General features: G+C 44.9%; 1 protein-coding gene across 7 annotated transcripts in view; it reads left to right on the top strand.

Annotated features, from left to right (window-relative positions):
* Nucleotides 1-12,534, top strand: part of RPS6KC1 (ribosomal protein S6 kinase C1) — a 162,566-nt gene that overhangs the window by 50,279 nt on the left and 99,753 nt on the right. For 6 of the 7 annotated variants that reach the window (XM_053309709.1, XM_053309719.1, XM_053309736.1 and 3 more), the window contains 3 exons: nt 4,494-4,587; nt 7,100-7,156; nt 9,269-9,631. In XM_053309709.1, the coding sequence (XP_053165684.1) occupies nt 4,494-4,587; nt 7,100-7,156; nt 9,269-9,631 (514 nt within the window). The remainder of the gene's footprint in view (nt 1-4,493; nt 4,588-7,099; nt 7,157-9,268; nt 9,632-12,534) is intronic. The other variant, XM_053309726.1, reaches the window with a different exon arrangement.

The following is a 12,534-nucleotide window of genomic DNA, read 5'->3' as shown; positions in this document are numbered from 1 at the left end:
CTTCATATATGGCCACTCACCCAGGGAATATAGGAAGCTTCCTTATACCGAGTTGGCTGCTTCCTATACACTCAATTATACCGAGTCAGACTATGGGTTCCATCTAGCTCGTATTGTCTGCACAGACTGGCAGCGGCTCTCCAAGATTTCAGGCAGGAGTCTCTCTCAGCCCTACTGGGAGATGCTGTCACCTTCTGCATGTAAAGCAGTTGGCTCGATCACTATGGCCCCATCCCATCCCCACCTCTAGGGAAATGTGTCCCTAGTTAAACTGGTAGCATGTCGTGTGATATAACTCAAACAAGGTTTGTGGTTAAAGCTGCAGACCTCCTCCCTAGGGACACAAGTCGGCGTGAGGATTTAGAACAAGAGAACCCTGCCCCAAGATGATGATATTCTGTACGTAAAGTTTGGATGGCAGCAGCATGAATCTGCAGAAGCGCTTACAGGCGCTCCACGTTTTACTTGGCAGATACTATTGCTGTGTGTATACTGGTGTCACGTCACTGTTTCCTGTCACAAATGCATTACTGGCTTGAGCGAGGGGTCTGCTAGTCTAGCTGTTGGACACATCAGCACCAATGTTTGAGATTCCAGCTTAGGGTGCATATGCAGCTGCTTCCCAGAAGCCTCCAGCTATGGCTTATTTCAGGCTTCACACCAAAATATGCTGATTGTTTGCTTATTTTCACAGTGGTATATGTAGGATCCCTGACCATCTAGGAGCACAGGACACTGCCTTATACCAAATCAGACCATTGGTCCATCTAGCTCAGTAATGTCTATACTGATTTGACAGCAACTCTCCAAGGCTTCAGGCAGGAGTTTTTCCCAGCCCTACCTGGATATACTAGAGATTGAACCTGGGGCCTTTGCATACAAAGCAGATGTTTTACCACTGAGCTATGGCTCCATCCCTGTCTAGACACTGACCAAATCCAGGCCTGCTTAGGTTCAGTATGATTGCTGTATTGTGTGCCTTCAGCTCATGCCCCGAGTCTCAATTACAGAAGCTATTCCCATAATCACTAGTATCCGGGCTAAGGGAGCCCAGCCTGGTTTCTAGTGATTGTCAGAACCACAGGGCTCGCCAGCCCACCTAAGATCCGGCTGTCTGAGATCCGGCCACCCAGCAACGAGCGACTACTCAGCCCACTCTACCCGCCAGACCCCTTGAGGCTCTACACTTTGATTGTGTGTAGAGCCTCATAGTTGAGCATGACATCTGAATTGGCTGGTGATTGGCTAGCAAACCACAGTCAGAAACCATGGTTTGATGTGGGTTTGCAAACCATGGTTTGTGCTAACCCTAGTTTGCCATGATGTCTGAACTGATAAAAAACAGTTATAACAGTTGCTCCAGCCTGCAACATGGAAATGGGAATTGTGAGCACAGAAAGACAGAAGCAAGCAAGAACTTTTAAACAATGATTTGGGTTCTAAATTTTAGCACAAGCCTGATGTCTGAAATGAGATTATGTTATCCACCCCAATTAGCTTTAATTACTAATTACTTGGAAGCACCCCCTGATTTGAGTGTGACTGTCTCCCAAGAGGAAACCATCGAAGACCTCTTGACCTATTAGACTGAGTTAGGATGCACCTCTGTGAGCATGCTTAAGCATGAGCATCCTTGAGCATGAAAAGACCTCTCAAGCTCCTCTGCAATGCTTATACTTCAGTGTGAGTATGTAGCCAGTGGTTAGAGTGATGGACTAGGACCGGGGAGACCTGAGTTCAGATCCCTGTTCAGCCATGAAACTCACGGTTGACTCGACCAGCCACTTATCTCTCAGCCTAACCTAATCCACAGAGTTGTTGTGATGACAAGCATAACCGCGTAACACTGCCCTGGACTCCTTGGAAGAAGAACGGGATATAAATGTAGTAAACCAAACAAACAAACCCTAACCTGAGTTAAACTGGCATATGACAATTGTGACAAGACAGTATGCAAGGCTTTGTTCTCTGTGTGCAATTTTAAACAATACTATCAAGACTTTGCTTTACTATACTATATTTAAGCTGTCCCTTAGCATCTGGGAAATCTGACCAGCTTGTTCTACTGCTACCTGGTCAGGATGCCCTGCCTTGCCTGGAGCACAGTTAATAAACTGATTCTGAGCTGAAATCACTCTTCGGCGCCCTGCCTTGTCTTCCTGGGGTCCTAATTCCCAGCAACCCTTTTCCTGGGGCATGTTGTGGTATCTCAAGGGTTACATATGTGAAGTGTGGATTACAAACCCCAATATTTAAATATCCATGTACATATGTCTGGAATCTTGGCCCAGTTACTGTATTCTCTCTCTTAGGTTGAGTGAAGAGAGGACCACTGAACTGAAATTGAACTATACACTCATGAGACATTACCTTGAACAAGATGTTTTTCTCTCTTTCATGCTGGTGCAGGAAATGCTAGTGTGTTTGATACCACTTGGTATTTATGTAGATGTATTAACAAAAAACTAGCTTAACTCACGCAGAGCATCTCTAGTACTTGATTGCTCCCCTCACCCCTGCCTCAGCCCCCTCACCTCAGACATCTCTCCATCCTCACCTGAGCCACACTCCTGCTCCTCCTCCTCCATCCCATTGCTTCTATCCTCCTCACCCCCTTGGTCATGGCTGCGGCGTTGCTGGCGCCGATTGGCCAAGCTGCAGCCCCCTAGCCCCAGAGACCTTCCCACCCTCACCCCACTTCTGCTCCTCCCTGCAGGAGCAGCAGCAGCAGTGGCTGACTGGACCCTTCCTCCCTGCTGCCGCCATGGCTGTTCATTCCTCTCAGGCAACTGACAGGCCCAGGTCCATCCCTCACCCTTCCTTCTTTCTCTCTTCCTCTCCTTTCTCTCTCTCTCTCTTCTACTTGCTCTTCCTCTCTCTCTTCCTGACTTAACTGGTCTTGTTCATCTTGTTTAATTCACACAGTGGCAGGCTCCTTCTCTTCTCTTTCCTCCCTCACAAGCCCTCTCTTTGCAAACCCCTGCCCACTAACAGTTGCATTCCAACTGACCTTCACCATCACAGGCTCCTCCCCCCTATCTGCATATGGAATCCCCACTGCCCAATCATCATGGTGCTTCTGCTCTCACAGGATCCTCCTCTCTATCTGCATATAGAATGCCCACTGCCCAGTCAGGTGCTTCTGCTTACGAACTCTTGCGAGAGCTGCCACGCACGGGATTAGCCACGGGTATGCCTTAGCGAAATATATATAAAGAAGATATCCCAACTTTACTTGCTAAGAAGGGTTAATGTGTGGCCAGAATATCTGTCTTAAGGACAGCTTTGTTTTATACTGTACAGCTACAGACAAGAAGGCCTATATAAAATAAATAAGCAGAAGTGTTCTGGCATAGGTGGACGGTGGCCTAGGAATGCTCTTATAGGGCGCTATGCACTCCACTTCTAATGTGTGCGCTTACCCTAGATCAGGGCTGCACAGTTTTAGTCCTCCAGCTGTTGTTGGACTGCAACTCTCATCCCCAGCTTCGGTGACCAATAATAAGGGATGATGAGAGTTGTAGTCTAGCAACAGCTGGAGGGCCAAAGTTGTGCAGCCCTGCCATAGACTGACAGACAGACCCAGTGCCATTGGCCATTAATTGCAGTGTCTCTTGCAACTGATTACACTTCTCTTGCCTTCTGCTGAACAAAGTAAGTTCTCAGCAGTGCATCAAAGAAGAATAGTATTATTTTTAAAAATGAATTAGCTCTGAACTGAGTGAATATAAATCCTGATTTGGCACTGACTGTGTTTCAGTGGCTTGGTCATTTTCCTTGTGGCTTTTGTTCTCCCTGCAAGCTGAAGTTGCAATAATTCACAGTATATAGTCATTACCCTGCTAACTGGACAGAGAAGCACATTTTGAAGTTCTGGCTCTTTTATATTTAGTAGTGGGGTAGCAACTATGCCGTGTCCCTCCCAATGGCTGTTGCTTGTGTCTCCCCTCGGTTTCTTTTTAAATTGTGAGCCCCTTTGGGAACCATTTTAATTTTCTCATACCTTTTGCTCTGTGCATTGCTTTGAGAACCTTTTTGCTGGTGTATGGACAGGCATCCACAATTTTAGGCTTAGTTAACTAACCAGTCATCATCTGTGGATGCCATCAATCCCCTCTCTCCCCTTAGATCCATTTCTCTCACATAGACAGAGTTCTTAGACAAGACCTAAGTGCCATGTCAGGATCTTCTGTGCTATATCATGATCTTCTGTCATCTGTACTGGGATATGGAGGTGGTAAGAATCAGTGGGAGCCTTCTACTGATCAGAAAGGATTCCTGCTGTTTCTTACCTTCTATAAAATGGCAGTAGATGATGAAACTTCTGGTGAGGAGATCTGTTTGGTGATGGGCATCCTGTTTGCCAGAAGGGGGTGCTCACCAGTGGTGAGCTAGTAGATGACTGTATAGAAATACTTTTGATAACGAGCAGCATATAAGTATTTTTAATAGTCGTAGCTCGTGATGTGCTAATTTTATCTCTTTCTTTTAAGGATGGAGAGGTGCATGATGGGTCGGAATTGATTGGCCCTGCAGAACCCCTGTTGGATTCCCTGACAGACAGTTTATCTACCTGCAGCTCTGAAGGTTAGCTTGGCTTCCTCCTTGTTACTTTTTGTAATTTCTCTCCAGGAGGTTTTTCACACATGGCTCTATGCCTCGGGGTTGCAGCAGATTCAAGGCATTTTAATTCGAGGGATTAGATGGACCATTCGCATAGCCATCAGCATTTCCTTCGCATAGCCATCAGCACCTCCATCAACACTTTTGGAGAAAACAGAAGCTCCAGAGTTAGCTGCTGGAAATAGAGGATTTTTTTACCCTGGACATATCTTGGGCTAAGCCAGAATTCGCAGCCTCCCTTTGGAGAAAAACAAAGCCCTGTCTGTCCTGGTCCCTGATAGCCCGCACGGTGGTCGGGTTAAATCCAGCGAATATGTGGACTGGCACACTCTAATCAGGAGTGGAATCGGGGGGAGCGAGGGGAGCCCTGTCTGTAAAACCTCCAGCCAAGGTTAGTGAGTGGGATATTCAAAAAATGAAAAACCGATCTTTTATCTTCATCTCCTCTAGATGGCAGCATTAGCATTTCAGCTGTGATTTCTCTGGTCCATGCGAGCATGTATGCTTTCCCAGGCTGAGAGTCAGTGTTAGGTGGGAGTTTCCTAAATCCTGTTGTTCCTCCATATTAGGGGTCTGCACAAACGGTTCGCAGCAAACCAGTCCACCACAAACTAGGCCAGTGCGAGCAGCTTTATTACAAACCAGACCGGCTTTCAGGAAGGCTGGCCAGTCCACCATCGAACATAACCGAGCCCAGTCCATGCCGGTTCGAGGGGCTGATGGTTCGAGGGGCTGTGCTAGTAAAGGGAATCCTTGAAAAAGGCTTCTAAAGAGTGGCCAGAGGGAGAGAGGGCAGCTTTAAATGCCCACATGGGCAGACTGCTGAGGGAAGTGCTGCATGCGCAGTGGATCTGGGCCAGGGGGCCCTTTGAGGAGCGCGGTACCACTACTACAGCCACTGCCAGACCGGTAAGCCCCTTACATCTACTTTTAAAGGTGCCCTCTCACTGGCCCTCTGGCCACCCTTTGGAAGCCTTTTCAAGGATTTCCCTTTGCTTGTAAAGGGGAATCCTCACTGGATCCCCCTCTACAAGCATAGCTACTCTAACTGCTGAACTGGTTCGAGCTTGTTCTGTTGAATGGACCAGGCTAGTTGGTCAGTTCTACTGAACCAGTTTGTGGACCTGCAGTTCGGTCTGAATTTGGTCCAAATTTGGACTGAACAACAAAAAGACCATCCGTTCACACCCTTATTGCATATCAAATAAAGCCTATTATAATGCCAGCACTTCAAATTATTTTAGGACACATTTTCAGGATCACAAACATTGTAACAAGATATATGCACTATGCTAAATCATGCTACAGGTTCATTTAGTATAGCATCCTGGCTTCAGTGGCCAATGAGATGCTCCTGGGAAGCCCACAAGCAGGGCTTGAAGGCCATCTCCTGCTGTTGCTCCCCAGCAACAGGTATTCACAGGTATACTGTCTCTGAATCTGGTAGTTTCACATAGCCATCATGACTAATAGGTATGGAAGAATCACTGCTTAGGAGTAGTACGTGTGTGAATTCCCATTTGTAGAAGTGTTTGTCTATTTAATCTTTTAGCCTGATCTTGCAAGGTCAGCTGCATTTGATTCCTCTAAATTGCGAGTTCTCCAGTGTTTGTCATAGGAAGCCAAGTCAAGGAGAAAGCCAAACTTCCCCAAAAGATAATAAAGACTGAAAGGTGTTCCATCAAATATTATGAGATGGGATGATCCCTTTGAACTCAGATCCCATGATCTAATAATTCCTGGAGTTACAATGCACATGTGGTACTTTCCCATCTACTCTAATGGAGGTGTCTGCTCTGTGCTCTGCACATGCCATGTTACCCCCTTGACTGAAGTGAAGATAGAAAAATCTGCTTTCTGAGGACTTCCATGTGTTTGCCAGAGAATACACACAGATTCTGGATCAAGGCCTAGAAGAATCTGCAAGATTTCTTACTGTAGGTCAAATCAATAGAAATCCACAAGAGGAACCTCCAGGTTTCTATTTGTGGCTTTTTTGTTTTTGTTTTTTTTGCTAATCTTAGTTATTTCACTTGTAAATGTACTGTCATTAACTATTTATACAGACATTTGTAAAACAAATGGTGGTTTCAGGCTTGAAACCACACCTTTGGAGTAGTTTCCAATGGAGTCTTCCTAAATTGAAAGCTTGCATTTTTTAACAGGGCAACCCTATGCATCTTTACTCAGAAGTAACTGCCACTGGCTTACTCCCTAGTTATGTTTAGGATTGCAGCCTCTGAGTGTGTGCCTCTCGTGAAGTACAGCTCAAACCTTTAATTTCTACAAGAATTGAAGAACTGTATACAGAAAGACTATCCTACTTAGAACATATCCTATATATACCCTATGCTACTTAGAATATATGCCTACCTGTAGCTGAATTATAATCTCTTTTGTTTTACTTTGTTGGTTGTTCTGGGCTGTAAAAACTCACTCTCTCTATACCTCCTCCCTTCTCAACCCCCTCTAAAAGCTCGAAAGGATGCCAGTGGCCTTGATGACGTGACAACTAGTCAATCAGAATATGGAGGTAAGAATGACTAAGAATTATCAGGGCAGTGCTTGGGTGCATCTTTCTTCCAGGCTTTAATCTCAAATGCTACAGGTACTGCATTTGTTGTTGTGTTGGCAGTCAGCTTAACTTTTGTGCTGTATTTAACAGAGTTGCTTTAGTCTGTAAGCATATAAGCAGAAGCAGTCTTGTAAGCTTGAATGAAAAGAGTGTTAGTAGCCCACATACCACAGTCCCTGATACCTTAACACTTGGGAGAATAGGCCACCATTGGAGCCACTCCATAGACAGGACTTTTGAAGAATCCCTGGTAAAGAGGTAGATCAAGGTAGCGGTAATGAATGAAAACATGATAGGTTGTTAGTTGTTTTTTTTACAATCTTAGATCAAACAGGGATAGGTTATTATTGTTATTACTTAAGCTCTCTTTAAAAACAATTAACCAAGACATGGGCTTTCTTTCAACATAGGATGTCTCTTTTGGCAGTGACTACTTAAAAAGATAGTGGGCAGGATCCAGACTGCCTTGACCAAGTCCCATTGGAATTACTGGGACTTAAGTTAATCGTGTCTCATTCTCTGTCTTTACCAAGGGTTATTTCAATGATGTTTAGTCATGACTAACAACTCCTGCCTAGTTCTTAGATCAGTTACTCAATATTTCAAGAGCTTTGAGCCATGAATCTTTCTCTTGTAAATATTTCCAAAATGTCTTACTATTTGGCTTGTATATGGCATTTTAGAGTGCTCAAAGCACTTTCCAGGTATTATCCCAGTAATCCTTTCAACGATCTTGTCAGTGGGTATCATCTGTAAACTGCAAATAGAGGAGGGGGGGCTGAGTGGTCTGCTTAAGACCATCTAGTAGGTCCATCTGCCAGAGACAAAAACTGAATCTGGGACTTCTTGATACACAGCCCACGAGATTTGCAGATATTCCACTCATACATTTGTACTCAATGCTTTGGGTGGGGTTTGCGGGGCGCTGTCCTTGCCAGCTATGACCCCCTGTTGACTGTGCATTTGGTGTTTGTGTGTAAGGATAATATATGCTGTGTAAACATGCCAATGTGTGCCACGTGTGTGTGGAGTCCATCAGAGGTGTGACTAGAAAGGCCTGCCCAGCTCCACCCTCACCATACATTCAGTATATGTGTATTTGTGGAGAAACGTCTGAATAGGACTTGTGTCGCTTAGACTTTGTGTTTCACTTAGTTCTCTTAATTAAAGGTTGTCTAGTTCTTAACTGCCCCCCCCCCAAAGTCTTGGAATGGCTTTACATCATTGTGTACTATTGTTTTGGGGCTTCTTGGGAAGAAAATGGTGGCTGTTGGACAGAGTATGATGGGAAAAGGCAAAAAAGGTGTCAGTTTTGTCCCTGCTCCTAGCCCCCCATGTTTGAGCTGCTTGGCTCTGCCAAACATATAGTGCAATATATGATATGTCACACTATATGCATAGTGGCTGACATACTGTACACAAGAGCATGTCAGCCTAGTAACATTGCATTTGCGCAATTTGGGTAAGTTGTGCAAGCGGCATAAACATAAAATTTGTGCAAATTGCATCATTCATTCATTCAACTTCTATACCATCCTTCCTAAAGTGGCTCAGGGCGGTTTATATTAAATGTCCCTCCTCCTAGCCCCCTCCTGCATCAAGTAAGAGTAGGTCCATTGGAAATAATGGGTTTTCTCTTGTGTAACACAGTTTGCACAAACACAACATTATTAGACTGACATACTCTTGTACAGAATACCAAGCACCATTTATATGCTTTTAAAACGAGCACGCAACACATGTCATTTATGTTACCTTGGATTATATACTTACCGGATGACAATCCTGTAAGGAAAGGCCATGATTCTTATCCCCAAGTTTACAGGTGGTGGGCTGAGACTGATGCCATGCTTAAGACCATTTAATTAGCTCAATGTTGAGCCAAACTCTGTATCAGGGCTTTTTTGCACATACGTTCAATGCTTTTAATTTCTGTGCCACACCAAGACCACTGAACAGACAGCTGCTAGTAGGGATGCTTTTGGTATGAGAGATACTGCTTTGGAGGAGGGGATTGGATGAGATGATCCTCTGGATCTTTCTCAACTCCGTGTTTGTGTTGCCCTGCAGGTTTCTCCAGTGACAGTGACCTGATCTCTTTAACCGTTGATGTGGACTCTCTTGCTGAGATTGATGATGGAATGGCATCTAACCAGAATTCTCCCAATAGATCCTTTGGTCTCAGCTTTGTTGCTGAACCTTCGGCCCAGGCCTCTGCCCTTTCAGACCATGAATGGAGCAAACCTGACAGTGAGAGGGAGAGCCGTGGTCTGTTCACTGGGAGCTTAAAAGCCAAGCTTGGCAGGCGAGACTACTTGGAGAAGGCAGGGGAACTGATCAAACTAGCTTTGAAGAAAGAGGAAGAAGAAGATTATGAGGCTGCTTTTGGCTTCTATAGGAAAGGAGTTGATCTGCTTCTGGAAGGGGTTCAAGGTATGGTTTTATTTCTTTTTGCTGCATCCAAAACTTTCTTTTTCATTCACTCAAACTTTTCTCCAGTTCCTGTCAGCCACTTAGGAGTGCAACTCCATCATTTATCTCTGAATATGCAGCAATTGCTACCATCACTTCCTGGTGGTAGAAGTTAGCTCTCATAGGATGGAAACTCTTATCTTTTTAAGAGTTAACGAAGAACTGGTGCTTGCTCCACTGCTGAAAGATCTACAGGGTGTAGAATCTACAACTATTTTTACTCTTTATACTGCACATCCATTTCTGTAACGGCATATGGCTGATTTCTCCCCTCCCATGTGAAAAGTGACCTTTGAGAAATTTGCTTTCAGGGAGTTTCCAGTTTCCATAGGCACTATAGAAAACAAGAGTTTCTGGCTCTTTTCCATCATAATAAAAGTCTGCCAAAACATCTTTAGGTTGAGACTTCCTCAGAATTTAAATATCCCTTCATCTTGATTACAGTTAATAGCCTATGTAGGTGACTGGGTTTGGCATGAGGGTAAAAGAAAACCATTTAAATCCAGATAAACCTTTTTATTATTGTTGGCTGACATGATGAGGAAAAATGCACTAAGTAGTCCCATTGAAATTAAAAGGACAAGTTAGGCAATGTCTAATTTTTAATCTAATTCCAATGAGACTAATTTGAGTAATTTTCCTCGGCCACTATAATATTTTACATACCACTTTTCAACAAAAAAGTTTTCAAAGTGGTTTTACATAGCAGATAAAATGAAAATAAGGTTCCCTCTCCTAAATGGGCTAATAATAATAATAATGATAATAATAATGCTGAGTTACAAGAGTGACCCCAGCAAACAGCCACCGGAGAGGCACTAGCCCTATTCACATGTATGTTCAACACTTGTACAATCTGTGTGCCGTGTACACAAGAACAGATCTGTATGAAGGTACAGTTATTCACATGTTATGTTGAATGCAGATACAAGAGAGTATAATTCCTATATAAGAGAGTATAATATCTTTCTCCTGCGTTTCAGGGGACTTCTACCCAGGTTCACTTTAAAAATGAATGCGGGTGCAGTCATTCACACAAAAAACATGTGTGTGTGCACAGATCTCTGAATACAGGCACAACACGATGTCTGAATAGGGCTAATAGGTTGGGTGGAATGGAGACCATTGCTGGCCCCCACCCCATTAAATAGAAGGAGAAACCTACTTTGAAACATGCCTCTTTGCCCAGTTAGTAGAGATGTGCCCGAACTGTGGTTTGAAGTGCAGTTTGAGCACTTTTAAGAAAAACAAAAAGGGAACTTTAAGGAAAAGGAGAGCAGTGTGGATGTCATGTGCGTGCGGATGGCACATGGGGCTTTTGGGGATGCACGCCGCCCCAGCAGAAAGCTGGAAGGGGCGGCGGAGAGCAGGTAAGCACCTGCTCTCCTTTTCCTTAAAGTTCCCTTTTTGTTTTTCTTAAAAGTGCTCGGACTGTGCTTTGAAGCACAGTTCAGGCACATCGCTACCAGTTAGCAGGGAAAACTGAGACCCAAAATCTGCAAACACGTGGTTCCCACTTCTATCTGTGTTACTGTCCAAAACACAAAGGTTTAGTAGTCCCAAGAAAACCCCTGTTTCAACAGGACCTATACCTACTGAGAAAGTTGGGGCAGTTGTGAATTCTAAGGTTGAAGCTTCAATGAATGTCCAGAGGAAGTGATTCTCCTAACATAAGAGAGCACTAAGGTTGGGCATCCCCTGTATTTCATCACCAGGATCTGATATTTAGAAGTATACCATCTCTGAACATGGAGGTACCTGTTGATACACCTCTTCATTGTCATTTTGCTGTAGAGTTACTTTGCTAATTTGGTCCCTGAAGGTGTGTACAAACATACATACAAATTAGGAGCTGCTGCATTTCCCAGCCCTGAAGCCCAGCACCACCCCTCTCCTTTCCACACAACCCATTTGACAGATATCCTGGTTACTAAATCAGAGTCAATAGTCTGTCTTGCCCATCCACTTATGCCAGTGGTGGCCCATGAACATGCTGCGGTGGGGGGGGGGGGCGCGGCGGGAGGCACCTTTAAGAGTAACTTAATTTGGTGCTCACCTCTGCTGCTGCGGCACCTGAACACTCTTCGGAGCCGCAACGTGCCGCTCAGCAGCCCCTATGGTGGGGAAGCTCCTCTGCCACTCACCGGGCTTCCACGGAGCCGAGCCCCTGCCAGTGGCCAGGTGAGTTGCGGAGGCACTTCCCCACCATAGGGGCTGCTGGGCGGAATGTTGTGGCTCCGAAGAGTGTTCAGGTGCCGCGGCGGCGGAGGTGAGCACCGAATTAAGTTACTCTTAAAGGTGCCTCCCACTACCCCTCTGGAGGCACGTTCATGGGCTGCCACTGACTTATGCTTCAGGCAGTTCCCTTAGGGAACAGCATCCCTTAGGGGACGGAGCCATAGTTCAGTGGAAGAGCATCTGTATGCTTGCACGCAGAAGGTTGCAAGCTCAAGTTCCCTACCTGGCACCTCCAAGATGGGGGCTGACAGAGACCGTTGATTTTGAAAACTGCTTTGAGATGGAGTGGGGAAAGCGGGTTACTGACCTTATCACCTCCCAGCCAGTCAGCACTGCATAGATCTAACTTCGGCTGTGGATGAGAGTAATGGATGTCTTTGATCTAGATTGGGCAAGAAGATTATACAGTCTCCCACTCTCCCTAGGATGCATGATCTGCTCGAGTTAGCAGCACATGAAAAATGGAGCCTCATAAAAGTAAATAAACTGGATAAATCGTCAGAAATCTGGGATAACTTCCTTGAACTATTCTTAGAATAAAAAATCCTTTTGATTTACCCACATCTATTGGTGCAACAATGTGTATTCCTTCTCTTCTTCCCTCCCTCCTCTTCTGCTCCCCTTCT

The sequence above is a fragment of the Hemicordylus capensis genome, chromosome 1 (genome assembly GCF_027244095.1).
Source record: "Hemicordylus capensis ecotype Gifberg chromosome 1, rHemCap1.1.pri, whole genome shotgun sequence".
Lineage (NCBI taxonomy): Eukaryota > Metazoa > Chordata > Lepidosauria > Squamata > Cordylidae > Hemicordylus > Hemicordylus capensis.
The sequence above is the reverse complement of the archived record's forward strand: the minus strand, read 5'-3'. Positions and strand labels throughout refer to the sequence as shown.